The sequence below is a fragment of the Caretta caretta genome, chromosome 2 (genome assembly GCF_965140235.1).
Source record: "Caretta caretta isolate rCarCar2 chromosome 2, rCarCar1.hap1, whole genome shotgun sequence".
Lineage (NCBI taxonomy): Eukaryota > Metazoa > Chordata > Testudines > Cheloniidae > Caretta > Caretta caretta.
This window is the reverse complement of record NC_134207.1, coordinates 242589442-242616401: the sequence shown is the minus strand read 5'-3', so window position 1 is coordinate 242616401 and position 26960 is coordinate 242589442. Positions and strand designations below refer to the sequence as shown.

The 26960-nt window shown below is 42.9% G+C and overlaps 1 protein-coding gene across 10 annotated transcripts in view; it reads left to right on the top strand.

Annotated features, from left to right (window-relative positions):
• The window catches only part of PARD3 (par-3 family cell polarity regulator), a 666051-nt gene that overhangs the window by 229761 nt on the left and 409330 nt on the right, over nt 1-26960 (top strand). For all 10 annotated transcript variants that reach the window (XM_048837722.2, XM_048837719.2, XM_048837721.2 and 7 more), the window contains exon 3: nt 7382-7562. In XM_048837722.2, the coding sequence (XP_048693679.1) occupies nt 7382-7562 (181 nt within the window). The remainder of the gene's footprint in view (nt 1-7381; nt 7563-26960) is intronic.

Here is a 26960-nt window from a genome sequence, read left to right as displayed (position 1 = left end):
ACGTTGTAATTAAAATATTACCACTACACTGTATTAATAAAGCACATGTTAAATGGATTAAAAGTTGCTTATCTCAAAAAATAGTTATGTGAGGGGAATAATCATTGAATGGGGTGTTTCTAGTGGGGTTCCATAGGGATTGGTATTAGGTCCGACACAATTCAACAGTTTTTATCAATGATCTGGAAGTAACAATAAAATAATTGCTGATAAAACTTGTGGATGACACAAAGATTGACAGGATAGTAAATAATGAAGAGAATGGGTTGTCGTACAGAGATTTGGATTGCTTGGTATGCTCGGCCAATTCAAACGAAATGCATTTTAATACAGCCAAACGACAAGTTATAATCTAGAAACAGTGAATGAAGAATGGGGGACTTTATCCTGGAAAGCAGTGATTCTGAAGGGGACTTACTGGTCATAGTAGATAAGCAACTAACATGAGTTGTGTTACATAAATTTCAATAGAATATATGCTCTGAAAGAGTCCCAATGGTGTTAACGTGACCATGCCCGTGTCCAACATTAAACAGCGTTAAATAAGGTTCATGGTTTGGTAGACAGAGACCTTAGCTTGGTTAATTTCATGGCAAACACATCATTAAAAATATTTTTATTAAAGATACAGAAAATAGGGAAGCAAAGCATTTGAAATGTGACATGTTATCACTGTGTAAACTTGAAAGCACATCTATCTCTCCAGCAGAAGTTGGTCCATTAAAAGATTGCCTCACCCACCTTCTCTCTCGTTGTTTGACAGTCTCTTAGATGGTAATAATTGCCCTTTTGGAGAGAAGAAGAGGTTAGTTGAAATAGGCTGAAGCTGTGGTGGTTGTTACCGTCCAGTCCTGTTTTATAATGACACGCACACTCACAAAGGGAAAGAAAAGAACAACAAAGGCAGAAAATGCAGCTTCTGTTTCTGTGTTGACTTTCACTTGCAATCTCACTGTTGTGGAAAAACAGGACCAGCACATGGTTTTATTAGCCTCTTTGGGACCTGGCAAACTTGTATTAATATCGGGCTATTTAGGGCATTTTTTTTTCTGCCTTTCTGGTCATAGGTTTACAGAAGTATTGCAAAATATATCCTCATGGCTGGCTAAGCCAGACTCTTAGTCGACATAAGAAAAAAGGAGAGGGATAAGATAGAGGGAAAAATAAGGTGATGGTCAGGATTTAACAAAAGCAGGTGAAGGTGGCAATGTCATCTGGATCTCTCTCTTTGTGCCAGTCTGGCATCTCTGAGGATTAGGGTGATAAAGGCCTGATGGAATCACAGTAGATTCTGTGTCCCAGAAGATGGTGGGGATGGCAGCCAGGATGGTGAAGCTCACTGCAGTGGTTGTTGGCAGACATCTTCTTTTTTCTGGCTTTTTTCTCCCAGAAGTCTTTTCTTTTGAGGACCTTAAAAGGGAACGATGGGCAGAATAGCCCATCCTTTTAATTTTCCTCACCAATTAGGCCTTCACTGTGTACTGAACTCTGATAGCTATTTTTAAAATTTGATGATCTTTATTTAAATGCTTTTTGCACATTACATGGAATCCAATTATATATGTGCCAACACCTTGCTTTTCTAAAATATTACATTGTCTGTAATTCAACATTAAATTACTTGGATTTCTGTATTTAGCTCTTAGGTTTTAGTTTAAAAAAATCTATAGTTATTTGACCAGCAGAATATTTCTGTTACTGGAATTGAAAGATTTGTTCATGATACAATCTGATTTTAGAATATTTGGATCTAGATTCAAACGTGCTGTTAATAAGACAACAGTTGAAACAAATATATATGCACACCGACATAGGCACAAACTGTGAGCCAGATTCTTAGCTGCTGTAAGTTGGAGATGTGCCTTTGACTTTAATGGAGCAATGCTAGTTTACACCAGCTGAGGATCTGGCTTAATATTTAAAATTTACCTATTGCTGTTTCCATAGTGTAATTTGCAATACACACGTCAACCTGAGTTAAGACTGTCACTTAGCTAAATTAGAGATGGTGATAACCCAGTGGTTTCTTGATGCCAGATTTCATTCCTGTCTGTCAGTTTATCAGTTCATTGATAGAGTGGTCCAAGAGTTCAGTCACTGTGCCCTGCAAACCCTGGGTGATTAGATCTAATTCATGCCACTAATCAGGAACTTCGCTCTTCACCTCTGAGGGAATCAGGAAGACCTGGGGAAGAACTTTTGAGCTCTCTGCCTGGTTGTAATGTCCCACCTGTGGGCTGGGGTTTACAAAGGAGCCTAAGGGTATGTCTACACTGCAAAGAAAAACCTGTAGTTGACCCATGCAAGCTGACTCAGGCTCGTGGGGCTCCAGCCATAAGGACAAGCTGCTTGCATGATCTTTTTCTCAGAGTTAGAGGAGCAATATGGTCCAGAACTGGAAGTCCAACAGAGAGATGGTCGCCCTGATGTTGAACTATCAGAAGTTGCCATTGGCCCCAAAAAGCTCCAGAAAGTTATTGCACAGTGTTTTGTTAACAGCCTGCGCCCTCCAAAATTATTAGCCAATTCTGTTAAATTCTTTCTTAGAAAAGTTAATGATGATGTCTTCTCAGAATTTATTCAACAGAATTTTGAAGCATGTTCCTAGGTGGTGATGTCTAAGAAAAGAAGCTCCTCTTCATTCTCCATCTTCTTTTTTCTGCTGGACAGTAAAAGCCTGTCATGATTCCACACTTTTACCATTGTAGATAAGGCTGATAAAAGCTGGTCTTGTAATCTTTCCCAGATGCTGTGTCAGATGAATAATGCATGTTTGGCCTCAAAGTGTAGCTGGCATCCTAGGCTGCTTCTTGCAGGACATCTGTACATCTAATATATATATAAACATGTAATGAAAGCATGGGTTCCCAGAGAACACAGGTTAAATTATTGTTGTGCATACCGGGGATTCATGGGCACAAAAATGGTTTCTCCATCCTTAATGAATAGGTCCTGAAGCCCTAGGTGTGTGAAGTCTGATGAATGGTACAGCTTTCTCGAAGATAACATTGAGCTGGTTGTTTGTCAAGAGTGTTTTTCATGCAAAAACAGTGGCTCAGGAGTGGACAAATGTAAGAGGAGCTCATTGGTTTAACGGAGCACATCTCTTCTACTCTGTGCTCCTACAACCTCACCATTGCCCTAACACCAGTTTTGGAAGGTCTGAATCCACTCATTGCAAGTCCCCCGGAGCTGAAGACTTTCTAGACTATCATTAGAGAGCATGATATTGATGATGATCTTATAAAATTACTAATGTGTTCTACAGTAAATGTACAAAATGCTGCAGCAGGGTAAGCCTGATGTGTTGAACCACAAACCATTACTGTAGAATAAGAAAATGAAGTTATCAGGATCTCAGAACTGGAATATGGCTTATATTTTTTTCCCAGTCATGTGTAGAAATGTTATAACTCGATGTGTTTTTCGATGGAATTGAAAACTTATGAAGGAAGTTTGGTGCTGTCAGAATTGGTGAATAACTGCTGAGATGTGCAGGGACCAAAGGGGAAACTTGAAATGGGAAATGCTAATTTTCAGGGCTTGTACAGTTAGTATAGTCTTTAGGTTACAGACTGACTAGTTGGAATACAGAGATACCTGGAGGCAACTTACAGTAAAAGGTATTATTATGCCAGAAATCGAAGAACATTTGTCAGCTAGCTTCAAAGGAACAAAATGTAATTTTGGGACACAGTTTTATACACATTCTGTAGGGGAAAAAACAGTTTGTGTCCCTTCGAGAAATTTTTAAATGTATTTTTCATGTCCTGATGCTGTAAGACTATTCTTCCCACTCCTCAGTGTCATAGTCAATAGAAGCCTGCAAATTTACACTCCCAGGTTGAGCCATTGTGAATTACTGAATTTTGTAAATTCGTGTATCAGCTAAAAATAAGTAAATAACATTGAGGATAAAAATCACAAAACGTGCTTACAAGTATCAGTTTCCATTAGTTATGATGCTTCACAGAGTACCAAAAATGTGCTTTTGGTATATTTATGAAGACACTGAAGTCTTAGTAATAATTAGGGCTGTGAAGCAATTAAAAATTAATCGTGATTATTTGCATGATTTAAAACATTAATCATGATTAATTACACTGGTAAACAATAATAGAATACCACTTATTTAAATATTTTTGAATGTTTTCTACATTTTCAAATATATTGATTTCAGTTACAACAGAGAATACAAAGTGTACAGTGCTCACTTTCTATTTATTTCTAATTACAAATATTTGCACTATAAAAACCAAAAGAAATAGTATTTTTCAGTTCACTAATAAAAGTACTGCAGTGCAATCTCTTTATCAGGAAAGTTGAACTTCCAAACATAGCATTATGTACAAAAAAACCAGCGTTCAAAAACAAAACAATGTAAATCTTTAGAGACTACAAGTCCAATCAGTCCTCCTACTTGTTCAGCCAATCGCTCAACAAGTTTGTTTACATTTGCAGGACATAATACTGCCCGTTAATTGTTTACAATGTCACCTGAAAGTGAGAACAGGGGTTCACATGGCACTGTTGTAGCTGGCATCGCAAGAATTTATGCAACAGATATTTGCGTGCCAGAAACGCTAAAGATTCATATGTCCGTTCATGCTTCAACCACCATTCCAGAGGACATGTATCCATGCTGATGATGGGTTCTGCTTGATAACGATCTAAAGCACTGCAGACTGATGCATGTTCATTTTCATCATCTGAGTCAGGTGCCACCTGCAGAAGGTTGATTTTCCTTTTTGTTGGTTCAGGTTCTGTAGTTTCCACATCAGATTGTTGCTCTTTTAAGACTTCTGAAAGCATGCTCCACACCTCATCCCGCTCAGATTTTAGAAGGCACTTCAGATTCTTAAACCTTGGGTCAAGTGCTGTAGTTATCTTTAGAAATTTCACACTGGTATCTTTGCGTTTTATCGAATCTGCTGTGAAAGTGTTCTTAAAACGAACAACATATGCTGGGTCATCATCCGAGACTGCTATAACATGAAATGTATGGCAGAATGTGGGTAAAAAAGAGCAGGAGACCTACAATTCTCCCCCAAGGAGTTCAGTCACTAAGTGATTATAGCATTATTTTTTTAATGAGCATCATCAGCATGGAAGCATGTCCTCTGGAATGGTGGCCAAAGCATGAAGGGGCATATGAATGTTTAGCATATCTGGCACATAAATACCTTGCAATGCCAGCTACAAAAGTACCATGCAAATACGTCTTCCCACTTTCAGGTGATATTGTAAATAAGAAGGGGCCAGCATTATTTCCTGTAAATGTAAACAGACTTGTTTCTCTTAGTGATTGGCTGAACAAGAAGTAGGACTGGATGGACTTGTAGGCTGTAAAGATATACATAACTGAACTCAAAAACAAAGTAATGTAAAAAAAAATTTCTTTTTGAAGTTGCACTTTCACGGTAGATCGCACTACAGTACTTGTGGGAGGTGAATTGAAAAATACAATTTCTTTTATCATTTTTACAGTGCAAATATTTGTAATAAAAATATAAAGTGAGCACTGTACACCTTGTATTCTGTGTTGTAATTGAAACCGATATATTTAAAAATACAGAAAAACGTCCAAAAATATTTAATAAATTTCAATTGGTATTCTACTGTTTGCGATTAAAACTGTGCTTAATCAGGATTACTTTTTTTGTGTTAATCATGTGAGTTAACTGTGATTAATTGACAGTCCTAGTAATAATTTGAAGAGGAAACCTCTCTGCAGCCTTCATATACCTTTGGTGTGAAGGGAAGACATATTTTGTGTGTGATTTCATGAATTGAGAAAGAGAAATATATTAGTTGTCTGCTATCACAGTTCTGTTCTTATTTTGGTCCCTGCCTTTCAAATTCACCTGGAAAAAGTACTGAGCTTCTACCCACCACATCATTCTTACTCTTTTGCCCATGACGCTAGATACTATAGTGAGGGGCGCATTGGATGTGCCTGAGAGATTTTCTTCCTCTGCAACGGTTAAAGGGACATTGACAACCTTTAAATCTAGTCATTTAAAAAAAAAGTGTTAAAAGTTGTTTCAGATATCTTGAGATCCCAAGTTTTCTGGTTTCAAAATCACATATTCTAATGTCTGTAAGTATTTTTCTTGCCCCTGTTTTATCAAGGTACCACACAAACAACAATGAAACTAACTGTGCAAATGATGTCCATTCACAAATAAAACAAACCGGAAAAACTAAAGAAAATATATATTTTTTATAATCTCTTTTGATTGTGGTAATTTTAGGTCTTAGAATAATAGTAGGTAAACAATTTTCAAAGAGAAATCTGATTTTATGTTGTCTGTGTCCCTTCAACCTCTAGCTTGGACAGTCGGAGGCAATACTTTCTTGGAAGTGCTTGTTAGATGTTGCATTACAAAGCAGTTTAGAGTTGCACGAGAGTACTGGTAAACAACATAATCTTCCTCCTTGAAGTTCTCAGCTTTAAACTTGAGTTCATATGGAACCTGCCTTTTGTTTTTAAAATGGTTCACTGAAGCTGACAAAACTGGATAGATAATTTTCATTCCAAATAAATGTTGGCATGTATTTCTTACGGAAAAATATCTAACACTCATTTAAATATATAATTTTTTTCTCTGTGTTGCAGTGAGAATAGATTTAGGGAATTTGTCTCCCTTTAATTAAAGTGACTTGTATAAATCTTTATCAAACTCTAAATGCAACTGTTTTTATTTTTTATGCCAACCTTTGGAAATCCTCCTTCGTGCAAAGACAGAAGTATCTCTGGGGAGTTGGTTAATGAAATTCTGCTGGAGATGCACACAACTCATATTGTATTAAAATACATAATGTGCAGTATTTAATAACAATTAAAACATTTTAGGATGGCTCCATACATTCCATATCCTTCATTACATACACTAGCATTTCTTGATGTGTATACTTTCTCGTCAGACACATTTATTTAATAATGCTGTCTGTTGTTACTTACCATTATACTTTCAGGGCACATTCCACCCTCTGGGTACAGGAGAGTACAAATTGTGCCCCTTTGCATCTACAAGAGGTGATGCTGATTTATTCACTGCAAGATAGGGCCAAAGGCATCTCCCAGGGGGTTGCCAGAGAAAGGAACCTTTTTTTTTTTACAGATGTGACTCCATCCTGGTCAGCCTGTCCTTTCTCACCCCAGTCCTGCTCATTTTATGGGGTGTGTTATTTGGCACTGAGCCTGTTTGACCGTACCACATTCCTGGTGGACTTGCCATTGGTAGGTACGAGGACAACCCATGGAGTGACTTGGCCCTCACCTATTTAGGTGGTTAAAGAAGGGATAATGTAGTGCTGATTTACAATGGCACATTTATGTTGCTGTCTTTTTAACAATAGATTACATTGGCTTTCACAGCTCGTAGCCATATTTGATGAACAAGATCCACATCATGGTGGCGATGGCACCAGCGCTAGCTCGACGGGCACTCAAAGTCCAGAGATTTTTGGCAGTGAACTTGGCTCCAACTCTGTGTCAGCCTTTCAGCCTTATCAAGCAACAAGTGAAATTGAGGTCACACCTTCAGTTCTTCGTGCAAGTAAGTAAAAACTCTCATTGCCTCTGCACATTTCATCTTAATTTACGAGGATGCCAGCTTCTGTTATCCGTTACTGCTGTTGGGAATATGATTCATTATCTGTCCTGATCAAAAGCTGATTAAAGTTCAGAATCTGGGTAAATGTTTGGTGCATGCAAGCAAATAAACCTCTCCATTTTAATAAATTGGATATAGGCGGCTTTAAACAGCAATAAGCTCTTTTTGTCTCTCTCCAGTTTTAAATTGCATAAACACAGAAAATTACAGCAAAATCTTCAAGTTAAGTTGCTGTGTGTGTAGTTTCCAGTTTGCCAGTTTTGATTTATATAATGAAGATGAAAGGGGTAAAAAGGAACTATAAACAGCAGTAGGTGCACTCTCCCCCAAATCTGGGAATGCAGGTATGTTACTCTTACCACCCTTCAGCTGAAACACCTGGTGATGCATATAGTAAAATCCTCTTTTTATAAACCGTCAGGAAAAGTCTTTTATTTTGTTTATTTCAAAACTGGGAGTGTTGTGTTCAAGACTGTAAACTCAGTGAGGCAGGAACTACATTTATCTTTGTGTTTGTACAGCAATTAGCACAATGTGGCCATGATCCTACTGGGGTCTCTGTGCACTATTATATTATAAATAGTAAAAATTTGGGGGCTCTCCTTTTTTTGGGTGTTGGCTTAGTCTTAAGTTATAACACAAAAAAAAACAAAAAAACAAAAAACTAGAAAGATGGTAATTAATATACCCTCCCCAGGAGCCACCAGCATTCTCTCCCCCCCCCCCATTTATTTATTTAATTTACAGTCGTCCTCCTAATCTGTGTGCAGGGAAGATGTTGGGAATATTACTTAACTCAAAATAGTTTGCACAAGGGTTATACTTCATCTTACTTAGACATCTGATATATAATATAGAGATTCCCTTGTGGAAAACTCATGTAGAATTCAATATTAATAAAGCACATAGATTTCTGTAAAAATGGAATGGCTTTTTTTAAAAGAAGAAATACCTTTTAAAAACTTTGTGTAAATCAACAGAGAATATTTTTCCATTGATTTTTTTGAACTATCATGTAAAATTTTAAGCAAAATATAATTTTTTTCATAAAATTGATTTTAAAAAAGCCTCTAGAAAAGTTTGTTTTTTTCTATTAGGATTTTTTTCTAAAGGATTTATCTGTAAGAGTTGTCTGTATCAAGTATGTGGGAATAACATTTTAAAGTAAGCTGCAGTCTCACTAGTTGGAATTGTGGTGCAGCTCTTTTAAAATACACCTTAAGCTTCTGTAAATAACCCAAAATAGCTTCGGGAAGGAGTATGGTCAAGTGGCTAAAGGAGAAATATGTGTACTTGTGTTTTACTCCCAGCTGTACTACTGACTGACTTTGCATCTATTCAATGGAAATATAGCATTGCCAAATGCACACCCCAGTTGTTGGCCTGAGCCCTGCAAGTAGCAGTGTCCTCTGGAGTTCCCAACTGTAGGCAAACATTAATGAATGTTTTCTGTGTTGATGCCCCCTTAGGGTGGGTGTATGGTGTGTTTTCAGGGGTGTGCTCAGGAATTTAAATTTGTCCTATTTTGGGGGGCACATGCCCCCCAGGAACTCACTGCCCCCCCTCTACAACCAGCTTGGGAGGAGCTCACTGCCCCTGCTCCCCACCTGGTCTCAGGAGGAGCTCAATCTTCACTCCCTCTACCTGGACCCAGCCCCAGCAGGAGCTCGATCTTTCCTCTCTCAATCGGGCCCTGGGCCAAAGCTCGATCTTCCCTCCTTTCACCCTGACCCGGCAGGAACTCAGCCTTTCCTGCTTTGGTGGTCCTGGGTCAGAGAGGTTCTGTGCCTCTGACGACGACGTTCATGTCCCCCCCTTGTGCACTCTGCTGAGTGTTGTTAGTATTCCAGGGCATCTACACAGTGATTATTGTATCAAGGCTACTGTGACACATTGGACAAGGCACTCCACTTCATTTGATTATTCTATAAAATGTATATGATGATACACAAGTAGCTCACAAACATGTTGAAGGATACGCAGTGACTGTAAAGTGCTTTGAGATCCCATGATAAAAAGGTGCTAGACAAGGGCAAAGTATTATTATAACACTTATGAAATGTAGCATCTTGAAGTGCTTTTGTGAACGCATGCAAAAATAAAATGGGTGAAATATTTTGGCATAAATATGTTAATACCAATCAGAGATGTTCCATTTACTCTTTAGAATGTATTTCTTTGTATGTTGACAATGAGATGCATTTTGTGTTATAAAGAGTTCCAGCCCATGGCATAGAAGCCAATCCAATAACATTATCCGATATTAGACATACCTATTTCAAGTATTTTATTTGAATACATGTTGAAAATAGAAATAATATGCCTCTTGTATTTTCTTTTTAACTTGTGAAGGGAAGCATAGAATACAAATGGCATTTACAGGATTTAACATAATCATGTTCTTACTGTGTAACTTCTATTCAGTATATAAAACCCTTCTAGTTTTGTGGTAGATGCAGATCCTGATTATTACATGTTGACAAGGTCATATATCTATTAATTGGATTGGAGATGGGATACAAAATTGCTATAATTATTGTAATTTTCTAGTTAATTGCAGGGTTGGCAGTGAATATTTTACTTCTAACAGATGAAAAACAGTGTTCTGGCTGCAATTGTTTTATAGCATTTTCGACATTTTGTTTTACATCTCTGGGGCTTTTTTGCCCACAAGCTGGGCTGTGTTTCTCAGGGGTTCAGTTGCAAAGCGTTGCTGTCCCCATCTTCTACCGTTCACCTGGATGCAAGTGGTATATAGTGGTCTCTGTTCTGAGGCAGTGTCTACGCTGGGGATTAAGGGCCTGCTGAGATTTTCATCTCTTTGTTCTGGTTGCCATGTTACCCATTTTGTTTATAAGTCACACCACCAATCCTCCCTCAGAAAGGAAAAAAGGTGAGATGGATAAGGTCCAGCTGGACTGTCATCTTCCCCAGGCACAAACACATAACCATATACTGTGCACATATGGGGGTGGCTCAAATTGGATCTTTCCACCTAAATGTGAAAATGAGAATAATGCTGGGCAATACTGTGAAAGCATCAGCCATCCATAGAAGTGCTTACTACAGTTACATTTCTTATTCTAGCCCATTCTCCTTGTATTATTATTATTTATAGTAAGCTAAACTTCCTGTTGCTGTATTTCATCAGTTGTTGAGCTGGATTTTTTTATAACCATACACAACACAACGTGTTTTGTATCTGCGTGCGCCTGTTTGCTTCTGAGAGGAGGTTGGAAGCTCACTGCAGAAGACTGTTAAAACAGACTGATGTTTATTCCCTGCTGAAATATAAACTGGAGGCGCAGGTGAAAATTGCCAAACCTAATGAGCAATTTGGCAGATAAGACAGGATGTCAGGCAGTGACAGTTCAGCAGCGGGTGCGCTGTCTGTGAACCAAGTTGTTTGCTTCACAGTACTGCATTTAAATACCATAAATAAATTCCCTTTTAAGCTACTTCCAATGTTGTTAGTCCTTTACTTTGTATTGTTCTCCTTTAAAATATTGTATTTATATTTTTAATTTATAATTATATTTACTTAAATAACCAACAGGTGTGAAAATGTGTTCCAAACTTCATTTTGAATATTTCAGTAGCTACAGTAGAGGGAATAATCCCCCCCGCACCATATTAGCTGTATTTGAAAATCAATATAGTGAAGGAAGTATTAAAATACAGTAGTAAAATGAAAGTAATCACTTGGTTCATGACACTGCATTTTGTGTGCTATCATCTTTACAGTGAAACGTTTAGCAGTACATTGCACCCTTTTCAGCACGTTGTGCCTTAAATCTTCCTATATTCTAAAGAAGAAGTCTTTTTCACTCTGTACCTAAAATTTCTCACCTGATGCGTGGCTATTCTTAGTACTAGTCCATAAGACACCGTGGCATTCATTAAGATGACTGTGTGTGTCAGAAAACTCCCCCTTTTTTCAGTTTTCAGGAGGAGTTTTTGTGTATTCATATTGATGGTTTCTTAACCATTACAGACTGGCCACCTGCATGGAACATTGACCTGGTGAGCCAGTGAAATTTTAAAGAGCATGCACTTCCAGGGCCATTCCCTGTTGCCATTTTTTCCGCTCCACAAGAGCCTCAGTGGGTATGTCTACAGTGGAATTAAACACCAGCAGCTGGTCTGTGTCAGTAGGCTTGGGCTGTAAAATTGCAGTGTAGACCTTCGGGCTCAATCTGGAACCAGGGGTCTTGAGATCCTATGATGGGGGAGCCCCGCGAGCCCAAGTCAGCTGACGTGGATCAGCCATGAGTGTTTAACTGCAGTGTAGACATGCCTAGAGAGGACTCTGCCTTCCCAGGCCCTCTCATCCCCACACATCATTGAAACAATCGTCTTACCCTCAGATATTTTGTACATACTTATTTGAACTTTCTGCTCTTTAAGGTGGCTTCTTTTACCCATCCGAGTGTGTTCTTTTTCCCTATGCAATGTCAGCCAAGCTACCTTGTATACCGTGCAGGTCCATGCCACCTTGAGGGAACAACTCATAAGACTTCTTTCTTCTTCGAATGCTTGCTCATGTCCAGTCTATAGTAGGTGTGTGCGCTCGCCACATGCATTGGTGCCGGACGTTGTCCCCTTAGCAGTATCCATAAGGGACCGACTTTGGTGCCCTCTGGAGTGGCGCCCGCATGGTGCAGTATAAGGGGCGCTGCCGGCTCCCCCCGACCCTAAGTTCCTTCTTGCCGCCAGTGACGGTGCTGGAACATCTGCTGCTTCAGCTAGTATTGTTTCGTTCTCTGTTCTTGCAAACTTTGAAAATGTGTAAAATAGTTATATATAGTGAGTAGTTTCTCAGTTAAACCCTTAGTAGTAGTTCTCAACTCTTTGTTAGTCCCGAACGGGACTCAGCTGGGGGACGGGGCATGCCCCAGTCCCCAGGCTTTAAGCCCTGCGATCACTGCAAACTACCTATGGCCATCAGCGAGCCGCATGCCAGCTGCCTAAGGTGCTTAGGTGAGGGGCACATAAGTGACAAGTGCTGTATCTGCAAGTCCTTTAAACATAGGACGAAGAAGGAGCGCGATATCCATCTAAGAGTGCTACTAATGGAGTCGGCACTCACTCAGGCCCTGGAGCAGCAGTCTGATTCCGCACCAAGCACCGTGGCCTCCATGCTCAGTGCTCCCCTGGCGTCATCAACGAGCCGGCACTGGTCTCCCTCCACGACTCCAGTCATGAAGCTGAAGAAGAATGTTAAGGGATGATCTCCTACCTCCCGTAAGGGAAAGGAGAGGGCTGGGGGCAAGCCCACGACCTGTGCTGGGCAGCTCAACTCCCCCTTCAGGAAGTCAGGCCCCAGCTCAAGTCTAGCGGTGCAGCCCATCTTGTACTTGCCTGCAACTCCAGATAGCGATGCAGGCCCCAGCCAGCTTCAGGTGCCGTTGATGCCCGAAGCCATTCAAGCAGCTCAGGAGATCCTGGTGCTCCCAGTGCCGCCCACACCGGCTCCAGCGGTATCTCAGTCTTGGGGGGGAAAACCTTCACTGGGACCTATGCGTGTGTCCCCGCCTCAGTGGTACCATTCCCCTTCGAGAGAGACGTCTTGCCATCGCTTGCCCACGCGAAGCTGTCATGCCTCGGAACTAGAGAGACAGGCTCATTGGAGCCCCCTTCGGTCTCCCCAGGGTGGCCCTACCCCTTCATGAAGGGGTTTCCAAAATCACTAATGCCCTGTGGCAGACCCCCTCTTCCTTGGCCCTTATCTCTAAGAGTGCCGAATGCAAGTACTTTGTGCCAACAAGGGGCATGAATACTTATACTACCACCCAGTACCGAGAGTATTTACTGAGTGCATATCGGTGGATGTGGCTTACCTCAGGTGCCCGGGTATCCAGATCTACCCGTACCTCGATTACTGGCTCATCAAGGGCAGACTGCATCTGCTGGATCACATGGCAGCATGCACTTGCCAGGTGAGGCTCTGGATGCAGTCCCTGCAACAATGACTGTGGATGGTCTATTCCCAGTCCCAAGACCCCTTGGAAAAGATGGTTACCATTCTCCAGGCAATACTTACCTTGCTGCAATGGTGGACCAACCGCAGGACAGTCCTGGAAGGGGTTCCTTTCGACAGCCTCCGTCACTCCATCGGAGCTGATGTCGGACACCTAGGAGCTTGGCTGGTGTGCGCATCTCAGCAACCTCCAGACACATGGGGATGTGGTCCCCGGAGGAGGTGAAGTTGTACATAAACGTCAAAGAGATCCGAGCAGTCCCGCTGGCGTGTGGAGTCTTCCTGCCCCACCTGTCGGGCAAGGTTGTATGAGTCCTGATGGACCACATCAGCTGTGGTGTTCTACATCAGCAAGCAAGGGGGAGTGCACTTGTTGGCTCTCTGCCAAGAGGCACTCCATCTATGGGACTTCTTCATCAGCCACGAGATTCCCCCTGGAAGCTTGTCACCTTCCTGGCATCAGTTACTGTGTTTAGGGATTGAAGGCACTGCAGCATATTAGTTCTAGTCGTATTCTATCAAGTCTTACCTTTTTGTCGCTGCTTCAGATGGGATTGTGATTCTGGCACTCTTTCCCACATGTTAATCTATGCTGCCATTTTGAAATTTTAAAAAATTCCTCACTTCCATTTTTTGCCCATTTTGACTGTTTCCTCTTTTCTCCATACCAGAGATGTCTAAAATCAATTGAACTCTTCATCAGGGTGCTTCTGAGCAGTGCTGTCGATGTCATTCCCCTAGAGGCCGGCAAAGTGGAAAGATGTGGGATGGGAGTTGTTGTTCATGGCAGCCATCCTTGCTCTCTCAAAAGGGATAGTCCAAGGCAGCTATCAAATTGGGTCTCAAAAACTGCTGGGCTTTCCCTGAGGTGTGGAGTTGACCCCCTATGATGCAGTTGGATAACTTGCACTATTTTCATGTATCTTTCCAAAGAATAAGAGTGGGAGAATATCATTAAGCTGTGTATTAAAAGCAATAAATAATCATAGAAATAGGTCACTTGGTTCAACAAACTGTACACATGCTCTGCTGAAAAAAAACAGTTTTTCTTTAAATGGGAAATAAGTATTCCCTTCCACTTTCCTCTTCCATTCAAGCTGTCTGGATGCTTAATTCATTAATACATGTCATGGAAACACCTATATTGTGGATTGTTTTGTCAACAAGAGAGCCTGGCAGATAAAATTCTTCCTTCTCTTTTTGCTGCACTAGATACAAATCTCTTATTTACTTCTCTGGAGTGTATTTATTTTTTCATTTCCTTTTCAGTATCAGAAATTGCTTTGCACTTCCATTTTTGTTTTCTTTTCTCTGAATCCCCTACACTGTTGGAGATTGGCTTTGTATCTAGAAATCACATCAGTTCCAAATAGTGAAGGATTAAGGAAGCAACTCACAAGGAAATGGGTGGGGGGGATGGATGGGTTTGGAAAAGAAAGGTCCCAGCACTGTCATAGCCTTTCTGCAGCTTTGGTCAGGTACACACCCAATTTGAACTTTAAGATTAAAATTAAATCAAGATGACAGTTCCTTCTATATTAATAATGAAATACAACGATGGACCAGATCCATACCATTGAAGTCAATAGGGTATTCTTCTATTGACTTCAATGAGATTTGGATCAGGTCCTATATGTGTAGACCTAAATATTTCAAATATATTTATATTTAGCCCTCCGTGCTCAGAAACAGTCATTGCAGTGAGTGTGAGGGCAGTGAAAGTGAGCTCGTAAAGAGTGATGTGGAGGGGGCGCTCAGATGTCCTTCATTCTGCTGCAAGAACTAAAAATCCCCCAAGTGTTACCTGAGCATCTCTCTCAGCCTTCTGTACCTGCCAGGATCCAAGATGAGATTTTCTTTTACCACGCTGGATGTTGTTGTAAACACCTGTAGCTCTTGGCAGCTAAGTAGGAGCTGTTGCTCAGATTTTACTTTTCTGGGGGGAAGGGTCAGCAGAGCCCCTGGGATTCTCCATTGTCAGCTTTGAGTGCCCCAGCCTTCAGGCCTGCTCATCACAGCTGTCGCTCCAGCTGACTCTGGATGTGAGACTCAACAAGAGCGATGCTGACTAGCTCTGTAAAATCATTTAAAATCACTACAAGGTGCTTCTTTCTTGCACGGCACTCCTCCCAGTCTTTATCAACTTAGGAAGTTCAGGACCATAATGTACATTCCTTGTGTTGCAATTTAACGCAGTGCTGGCCTAATGTTAAGTTGGTCTCTGTTTAGATTGCCAGAACTCCCATGTACACACCCAATTTGAACTTTAAGATTAAAATTAAATTTTTCGAGTGATTGTTCATGCTCATTCCAATGTAGGGTGTGTACTTGCCCCGAGCTCTGCCAGTGTAAAATTTTTCCCTTAGTAGTATCTGCCGGATCAGTTCTGGTGCTGTCTGAAGTCACACTCTCATAGTGCTGGTATAAAGGCCCCTGCCGCCCTATGGCCCCCTCAGTTCCTTCTTACTACTTGTGGTGGTTGTTGGAACCACGACTTGTTCTTGCTTCTGCAAGTACTCCTCAGTGGACTTCTCTCTCTCTCTCTCTCTCTCTCTCTCTCTCTCTGTCTTGATTTAACTTTAATCTTAAAGTTTAAATTGGGTGTGTACCTGATCAAAGCTGCAGAAAGGCTATGACAGTGCTGGCACCTTCCTTTTCCAAATCCATCCTTCTCAACACCCTCTTCCTGATTGGTTGCTTCCTTAAATTGATTGAACTTAATAGTTAAGTTTCAGTTATTAGTTAGAGAACCCTGCTAACCTCCTTGATAAGGAGTGCCCCAGCTTTGCTTCAGGACACCCGGTGCTGTGCCTCATCTCCGGCATCGAGGCGAGACACTTTGACTGCGTCTAAGGAACCTTGGCTCTGTCAAACATCCCTGGTGCTGAAGAAAGATGCATTGGTGGGAGATTGTGGGCACCATTCACCATTGCCGGTGCCTAGGAAATAATAAAGGAAGACCGACACAGGGCAATCGCCAACACCGAGGTCAGCAGGATAGAGGGACACTGCCAGGGTGCGACCCACGTCAGTCTACCAAAAAGGCCAATGGCATGTTGCCAAGAAGGCCAATGGCATTTTGGGATGTATAAGTAGGGGCATAGCGAGCAGATCGAGGGACGTGATCGTTCCCCTCTATTCGACATTGGTGAGGCCTCATCTGGAGTACTGTGTCCAGTTTTGGGCCCCACACTTCAAGAAGGATGTGGATAAATTGGAGAGAGTCCAGCGAAGGGCAACAAAAATGATTAGGGGACTGGAACACATGAGTTATGAGGAGAGGCTGAGGGAGCTGGGATTGTTTAGCCTGCAGAAGAGAAGAATGAGGGGGGATTTGATAGCTGCTTTCAACTACCTGAAAGGGGGTTCCAAAGAGGATGGCTCTAGACTGTTCTCAATGGTAGCAGATGACAGAACGAGGAGTAATGGTCTCAAGTTGCAGTGGGGGAGGTTTAGATTGGATATTAGGAAAAACTTTTTCACTATGAGGGTGGTGAAACACTGGAATGCGTTACCTAGGGAGGTGGTAGAATCTCCTTCCTTAGAGGTTTTTAAGGTCAGGCTTGACAAAGCCCTGGCTGGGATGATTTAACTGGGAATTGGTCCTGCTTTGAGCAGGGGGTTGGACTAGATGACCTTCTGGGGTCCCTTCCAACCCTGATATTCTATGATTCTACCGTGTGGCACTGATAACCAGAGCTGTTGAGTCCAATGCCGATAGACTTGCTGCCTCAAGAGAGGCACGACTCTACTGGTACTGTCAATGCTAGAGTCATTCGTGGCAGCGAGGGACTTACTCATGCTACCGGTACCCACATCCCCAGCCATACAGGAGCTGTCAGTTGCAGCACTGACGAGGAAGTCTTCTGCAGGCTCGAGGCCTCTGATAGTTTTGAAGGAGAAACCAGCCATGATGGTACAGCCCCGGTCCCCTCCCTCCCAGCACTGCTCACTGGCATCGGTTGACACTGCTTCGCCTTGGTCTCCAGCAGGATCCTCAGAGGCGTAGTCTTGCATCTTGTGGAGGAGCTGGCCTTGCCATTCCAGCAGGCACTATCCCCCTATGGATCCAAGCCAAGAGATCCCACCTGCAGCATGACCACCAGGGCAGTGGCAGTTCCCTGTGCAAATGCTTTTCTGAAACACCTGGGTATTTCCAGCACAGACAGGTTCCCATTCTAGGAGGTCATATTCAGTGGCTTCAAACCCCACACCGCATCCATCACCAGAACATGATTCAGCCTCCATACTGAGGCCAGTGCTGTGTACTAGGAGTTGGCATCACGGGACCCAGTCAGTACCAAAGGTGAAGAGTAGGGCCTGATGCTGGTCCAGACGTCATCCTCCTCTTCCCTAGATGAGGCGGTTGCGGGAACTGATAGTACACCTCTGCAGGAGGATTGTAAGGCACATCAAGAGTTCTTAAGGAGGGTAGCTCAGAACCTGGGTATCCAGGTGGAGGAAATTAGAGAGTCCTCCCACTCTGTTGTGAACATCTTGGAAGTAACAGGCCCTGCAAGAGTGGCTTTGACCCTGAATGATGCCATTATGGACCCCATCAGGGCATTGTGGCAGACCCCGGCATCCTTTCAGCTGACAGCAAAAAAGACTGAAAGAAAATACTTTGTCCTGACAAAGGGGTTAAAGTTCCTGTACACTCACCCACCGCCAGGCTCATTGGTTGTGTTGGCAGCCTACGAGCGAAAAAGGCAGGGCTAACAGGGACTAACACCAAAAAGTTAGACCTTTTTGGGAGGAAGGTCTGTTCGACAGGAGGTCTCCAGCTCATGCTCACCAATGAGCAGGCGCTCCTGATCAGGTACGATTTCAACTCCTGGGACTCTCTGCCACATTTAAGTCCTTGGGCCTTCATAGAATCATAGAATATTAGGGTTGGAAGGGACCTCAGGAGGTCATCTAGTCCAACCCCCTGCTCAAAAGCAGGACCAATCCCCAATTAAATCATCCCAGCCAGGGCTTTGTCAAGTCTGACCTTAAAAACTTCTAAGGAAGGAGATTCCATCACCTCCCTAGGCAACGCATTCCAGTGTTTCACTACCCTCCTAGTGAAAAAGTTTTTCCTAATATCCAACCTAAACCTCCCTCACTGCAACTTTGAGACCATTACTCCTTGTCCTGTCCTCTTCTACCACTGAGAATAGTCTAGAACCATCCTCTCTGGAACCACCTCTCAGGTAGTTGAAAGCAGCTATCAGATCCCCCCTCATTCTTCTCTTCTGCAGACTAAACAATCCCAGTTCCCTCAGCCTCTCCTCATAAGTCGTGTGTTCCAGACCCCTAATCATTTTTGTTGCCCTTCGCTGGACTCTTTCCAATTTATCTACATCCTTCTTGTAGTGTGGGGCCCAAAACTGGACACAGTACTCCAGATGAGGCCTCACCAATGTCGAATAGAGGGGGACGATCACGTCCCTCGATCTGCTCACTATGCCCCTACTTATACATCCCAAAATGCCATTGGCCTTCTTGGCAACAAGGGCACACTGCTGACTCATATCCAGCTTCTCGTCCACTGTCACCCCTAGGTCCTTTTCCGCAGAACTGCTGCCTAGCCATTCGGTCCCTAGTCTGTAGCTGTGCATTGGATTCTTCCGTCCTAAGTGCAGGACCCTGCACTTATCCTTATTGAACCTCATCAGATTTCTTTTGGCCCAATCCTCCAATTTGTCTAGGTTCTTCTGTATCCTATCCCTCCCCTCCAGCGTATCTACCACTCCTCCCAGTTTAGTATCATCCGCAAATTTGCTGAGAGTGCAATCCACACCATCCTCCAGATCATTTATGAAGATATTGAACAAAACCGGCCCCAGGACCGACCCCTGGGGCACTCCACTTGACACCGGCTGCCAACTAGACATGGAGCCATTGATCACTACCCGTTGAGCCCGACAATCTAGCCAACTTTCTACCCACCTTATAGTGCATTCATCCAGCCCATACTTCCTTAACTTGCTGACAAGAATACTGTGGGAGACCGTGTCAAAAGCTTTGCTAAAGTCAAGAAACAATACATCCACTGCTTTCCCTTCATCCACAGAACCAGTAATCTCACCATAGAAGGTGATTAGATTAGTCAGGCATGACCTTCCCTTGGTGAATCCATGCTGGCTGTTCCTGATCACTTTCCTCTCATGCAAGTGCTTCAGGATTGATTCTTTGAGGACCTGCTCCATTTCCAGGGACTGAGGTGAGGCTGACTGGCCTGTAGTTCCCAGGATCCTTCTTCTTCCCTTTTTTAAAGATTGGCACTACATTAGCCTTTTTCCAGTCATCCGGGACTTCCCCCGTTCGCCACGAGTTTTCAAAGATAATGGCCAATGGCTCTGCAATCACAGCCGCCAATTCCTTCAGCACTCTTGGATGCAACTCGTCCGGCCCCATGGACTTGTGCACGTCCAGCTTTTCTAAATAGTCCCTAACCACCTCTATCTCCACAGAGGGCTGGCCATCTCTTCCCCATTTTGTGATGCCCAGCGCAGCAGTCTGGGAGCTGACCTTGTTAGTGAAAACAGAGGCAAAAAAAGCATTGAGTACATTAGCTTTTTCCACATCCTCTGTCACTAGGTTGCCTCCCTCATTCAGTAAGGGGCCCACACTTTCCTTGGCTTTCTTCTTGTTGCCAACATACCTGAAGAAACCCTTCTTGTTACTCTTGACATCTCTTGCTAGCTGCAGCTCCAGGTGCGATTTGGCCCTCCTGATTTCATTCCTACATGCCCGAGCAATATTTTTATACTCTTCCCTGGTCATATGTCCAACCTTCCACTTCTTGTAAGCTTCTTTTTTATGTTTATGTTTACCCTTCTTGAACCTCATCAGATTTCTTTTGGCCCAATCCTCCAATTTGTCTAGGTCCCTCTGTATCCTATCCCTGCCCTCCAGCATATCTACCACTCCTCCCAGTTTAGTATCATCCGCAAATTTGCTGAGAGTGCAATCCACACCATCCTCCAGATCATTTATGAAGATATTGAACAAAACCGGCCCCAGGACCGACCCCTGGGGCACTCCACTTGACACCGGCTGCCAACTAGACATGGAGCCATTGATCACTACCCGTTGAGCCCGACAATCTAGCCAACTTTCTACCCACTTTATAGTGCATTCATCCAGCCCGTACTTCTTTAACTTGCTGACAAGAATACTGTGGGAGACCGTGTCAAAAGCTTTGCTAAAGTCAAGAAACAATACATCCACTGCTTTCCCTTCATCCACAGAACCAGTAATCTCATCATAGAAGGCGATTAGATTAGTCAGGCATGACCTTCCCTTGGTGAATCTGGCCCCTGTGAGGAAGCATTATAGGCCACAGTCAATGGCTCACTTCTTCCCCCCACCTGCTCGACAGGGCTATAGCAGAAGGAGGAGCAGGGGCCACAGTTGTCACCTGCGTCTACACCCCCCAGACACTCGGCAGGGTCAAAGCAGGCTTTGAGGTGGGATGCTAGGGGACAATGTGCCTGGACAGTTTGTGGATCCAAATTCCCCAGGTTTTGTGGACCTGTTATCCCATTTCTATCGGGCATGGGTCCATATCACCTCAGACCAACGGGTGCTACGCATGATAGCGCTAGGATATATCCTTCTTTTTTGTAGTTTAGGGACTCTTCTCATGAGCAGGTTCTAGCCCAAGAGGTGTAGTTACTCCTGAAGGTGTGGGAGCAGTGGAGGAGGTTCCAACAGAGATAAGGGGCCAGAGTTTATACTGCCGCTACTTCTTAATCCTGAAAGCCAGTGGTGGTCTCAGACCCATTCTTGACCTGCGAAACCTCAACAGATTCATGAAAAAGCTGACATTCTGCATGGTCTCCTTGGCTTCCAGGGGACTAGTACGCTGCCTTCAACTTAAAGGATGCTTATTGCCATGTTCCAGGGGCACAAAAGTTTCCTCAAATTTGTCGTGAACCATGTGCACTACCAATTTATGGTGCTCCCGTTTGGTTTCTTGGTGGACCCTTGGAAGTTCATGAAGTGCATGGCAGTCATTGCATGCTTCCTGAGGAGACAAGGGGTTCTGGTTTAGCAGTACCTTGACGACTGGCTGGTCAGAGGTCAGTCCAGACTTCAAGTAGAGGCAGATGTGGGACTAATACAGTCAACCTTCCAGGACTTAGGTCTGCTCATAAATGTGCAGATATCCACCTTCTTCCCAGTAGAGGATAGAATTCATTGGAGCAATTCTGGCCTCAGTACAGGCCAGAGTTCTCCCAGAAGCATGTTTCCAAGCAATAAAGCAGCTTATAGAAAGACCCAGGAATCACCCTGTCACCACAGGAAGAAATTGCTTACTGCTCCTGGGCTACATGGCATCTTGTTCCTTTGTGATTCAGCATGTGACACTTCATCTCAGACCCCTCCAGGCATGGCTGGCATCGGTATATTCACCATGCCAACATAATCTAGCCTCGGTCATTACAGTTCCCTTGTTGGTGATTACTTCCCTCGAATGGTGGCTAAACCCATCAGTGGTGTGCCCGGGAGTACCTTTCTCAAGGTTCCAACCATCAGTGTCTCTCGTTACAGATGCATCGGCGATGGGATGGGGGCCTCACTTAGGGTCCCTCAGAAATCAGGGCCTCCGGTCTCCAGAAGAGCTCTCGTCACATCAGTGTCGGAGAGCTCAGGGTAGTTCATCTGGCTTGCCAGGCGTTCCAACCACATGTAGCGGATAGCAGTGTTAGACCTGTGCCTGGAGGGACTTGGCTTATGGGAATTTTGCATAGTCCACTCAATTCACCTCAAGGCCTTCTATCTGCTGGGTTTTCAGAACGAACTAGCAAATCAGCTCAGCAGGGTCTTCTCCAACAACCGTGAGTGGTCCATTCGCCCAGAGGTCCTACAAGTCATCTTCCAGAAGTGGGGAACTCCCCAAATAGATCTGTTTGCAATGAAGCACATCAGAAAGCGTCTCAAATTCTGCTTTTTCCTGGGCGACAGCCCAGGACCTCTGACAGATACCTGCCTTTTGCCCTGGACGTGTCATCTTTTCTATGCATTTCTACCCATTCCTCTCATACACAAGGTCTTGCTCAAGATCAGACAGGACAGACTGCAAGTCATCGTAATAGCCCCGAACTGGCCAACACAGCACTGGTTCACTCCCTCATGAACCTGTCAGTGGAAACACCAATCCAGTTACCTCGGGTTCCAGACATGATATCCCAGGACCACGGTTGCTTGTGTCACCCAAACCTCAAGTTCCTTCATCTCATGGCCTGGAAGCTCCATGGCAGAATCCCTCGGAGCTAACATGCTCCAGACCGGTTCAAGAAGTTCTGTTAGGGAGCAGAAAGCCGTCCACTAGAGCTACGTACCTGGCAAAGTGGAAAAGGTTCTCAATTTGGTCGGCACAGAAAGGTGTCCTGCCCACGCGGTCGTCAGTGTCATTCATTCTCAACTACTTACTACAGCTGAACCAGCAAGGACTATCAGTGTCATCAATTAGTCCACCTGGCAGCAGTCTTGGCATTTCACCTGTGGGTAAACAGCCAGTTCATCTTTGCAAACTCGATATGTAGTTGTTTTTTTCAAGGGACTAGACATACTGTGCCCCCAGGTATGACAGCCCAAACTGGGATCTCAACCTGGTATTGTTGAGGCTCATAAGTCCCATATTCGAGCCCTTGGCAACATGTTCTCTGCTCTCTTGTCCTGAGAGTTGATCTTTCTGGTGGCCATTACTTTGGCAGAAGGGTCTTGGAGATTATGGTTCTTTGCTTCAAAACCCGCATACACGGTATTTTTCAAAGATAAGATCAAGCTGCGTCCTCACTCAGCCTTCCTCCTGAAGATGGTTTCATAATTCCATAGTAACCAGGACATATTCCTTTTGGTATTCTATGTGAAACCTCATGCCAACAAACAGGAGCAGAGACTTCACTTGCTAGATGTCAGGCATGCACTTGCCTTCTACATAGAAAGGACTAAATCATTTTGAAAAACTACTCAACAGACAGGATGAAGGGTCTTCTGGTCTCAGCCCAAAGAATTTCATCATGGATAACTTCCTGTATCTGCACATGCTACAATCTGGTGAAGGTCCCTGCTCTGGTCCTGATGGCACATTCTACAAGGGCACAAGCATCTACAGCTGCATTCATGGCACAGGTCCCTCTGTCCAGGACATCTGGAGAGCAGCAGTGTGATGTTTGGCTCACTATGCTATTGCTCAGCAGGCTAGAGATGATGCTGGATTTGTCAGAGCGGTGCTACAGTCTGCTTGTCAATGAACTCCAAATCCTCCCCCTACATCTGCTCGGGAGTCAATTATATTGGAACGGACATGAGCAAGCACTTGAAGAAGAAAAAACAGTTACCAATATTCCATTAATTGTTCTTAGAGATGTGTTGCTCATGTCCATTCCAACCCCCACTGCACCCCTATGTCAGAGTTAGCTCGCAAGAAGGAATGTAGGGGGCGTTGGGTCAGCAGGGGTCTTCATACCGGTGCTATGAGAGCGCGACTCCAGGGGGCACCAAAGCTGACCCACTGGATATCACTGAGGGAAAAACTTTCTGGCAGTGGTGCTCGGGGGGAGCACATTCCTACATTGGAATGGACATAAACAACACATCTCGAAAAGCAACAGTTATGAAAGGTTAGTAACTTTTTTCTGCTATTAATTTTGCTATTAATCTCAGGACACTTTTGTAAAAACAAATGGGTTTTAAACTGCTTATGATCCTAAATTAACCTTTAATATCTTGCGCCTTCTCAGTTTATCATCAAGGAAAATACTGCAGCTTTCAACATGGTAAGAAAACCTGGAAGCAATAAACTTAAGTATTTTAGAATTTATTGAATTCTAGAAAGGAAACCTTTTGTAATTATGGGATTTTCAAGGTTTTATTCCATAGGGAAGAGGATGAAATTTTTTCCCCTTGAGTATGGGTAAATGGGACAAAATACAACATGGTTTTACAAAAGGTAGATCATGCCAAACCAACCTGATCTCCTTCTTTGAGAAAGTAACAGATTTTTTTAGACAAAGGAAATGAAGTGGATCTAATTTACCTAGATTTCAGTAAGGCATTTGATACCGTGCCACATGGGGAATTATTAGTTAAATTGGATAAGATGGGGATCAATAGAAAAATTGAAAGGTGGATAAGGAATTGGTTAAAGGGGAGACTACAACGGGTCCTACTGAAAGGTGAACTGTCAGGCTGGAGGGAGGTTTCCAGTAGAGTTTCTCAAGGATCGGTTTTGGGACCAATCTTATTTAATCTTTTTATTACTGACCTCGGCACAAAAAGTGGGAGTGTGCTAATAAAGTTTGCAGATGATACAAAGCTGGGAGGTATTGCCAATTTAGAGAAGGACAGGGATATCATACAGGAGGATCTGGATGACCTTGTAAACTGGAGTAATAGTAATAGGATGAAATTTAATAGTGAGAAGTGTAAGGTCATGCATTTAGGGATTAATAGCAAGAATTTTAGTTATAAGCTAGGGACGCATCAATTAGAAGTAACGGAGGAGGAAAAGGACCTTGGAGTATTGGTTGATCATAGGATGACTATGAGCTGCCAATGTGATATCGCTGTGAAAAAAGCTAATGTGGTCTTGGGATGCATCAGGAGAGGTATTTCCAGTAGGATAAGGAGGTTTTAGTACTGTTATACAAGGCACTGGTGAGACCTCACCTAGAATACTGTCTGCAGTTCTGGTCTCCCATGTTTAAGAAGGATGAATTCAAATTGGAACAGGTACAGAGAAGGGCTACTAGGATGATCCGAGGAATGGAAAACGTGTCTTGTGAAAGGAGACTCAAGGAGCTTGGCTTGTTTAGCCTAACTAAAAGAAGGTTGAGGGGAGATATGATTGCTCTCTATAAATATATCCGAGGAATAAATGCTGGAGAGGGAGAGGAATTATTTAAGTTCAGTACCAGTGTGGACACAAGAACAAATGGATATAAACTGGCCACCAGGAAATTTAGACTAGAAATTAGACGAAGGTTTCTAACCATCAGAGGAGTGAAGTTTTGGAATAGCCTTCCAAGGGAAGCAGTGGGGACAAAAGATCTATCTGGCTTTAAGATTAAACTCGATAAGTTAATGGAGGAGATGGTATGATGGGATAACATGGTTTTGGTAATTAAATATTCATGGTAAATAGGCCCAATGGCCTGTGATGGGATATTAGATGGGGTGGGATCTGAGTTACCCAGGAAAGAATTTTCTGTAGTATCTGGCTGATGAATCTTGCCCATATGCTCAGGGTTTAGCTGATCATCATCATTTGGGGTCGGGAAGGAATTTTCGTCCAGGGCAGATTGGAAGAGGCCCTGGAGGTTTTTCGCCTTCCTCTGTAGCATGGGGCACGGGTCACTTGCTGGAGGATTCTCTGCTGCTTGAAGTCTTTAAACTACGATTTGAGGACTTCAATAGCACAGATATAGGTGTGAGGTTTTTTGCAGGAGTGGTGGGTGAAATTCTGTGGCCTGCATTGTGCAGGAGGTCAGACTAGATGATCATAATGGTCCCTTCTGACCTAAATATCTATGAATCTATGGGGAAAGGCTTTCTAAAACAGGTTATTAGAAACATCTTACAACTTTTTGAAAGAATCTCTCAGCTTTTGGATCTCAGTTCAAAAGATTCCTTTTGTTTATATTTTCAGAAATACCAACAATTCAATAAACAAAAAATTACAATAAGGGAGTGAACATGGTAGTATTACAGACAATTGGTATGGAATAGAGTGGGCCATGGAGAACCACAAAGATGATTTAGATGCATAAGTACAGAATTTCAATTGTTTATGCAGGCCAAGGTTAATATTAAAGGAGGTTTGGTGGCTGAACTGGACATGTGAAATAGATTTAACCACCAGCTTGACTGTTTTTTTTTTTTTTTAAATCTAATACTGAAATTTATGATAGCTATATTTCATGAGCATCAACAAAGTACTTCTATACTTGTATGCATTGGTATCCACCTGTCTTTAGCTGAGAAATCGGCTTTTACTGGAGGGATTATATTTTTGATATCCTTTATCTAGTCAGATTTGAAGGAGGGATGTACTGGATTTCCACTGCAGAGTAGCTATGTAAATACAGTACCATTCAGATAAGTGTAACACTATTATGAGGAACCTATATGCTTGTTGAAAGATGCTGTCATCATGCTAGAAAAAGGAAGCATAATAACTTTCTCAGAGAATTTCCTGATCGGTTCCTCCATTTTATACTTTTCCACTGTAAGAGAACCGGGTTGCACAGCGAAGTTAAAGATAATTAACTTTAAAACAAATAGGAAATGCATTAAACCATCCTGTGAAATTTACTGCCTAGGAGGTCACAGAGTCAAATACCACAGGTAGGTGTTAAAAGGAG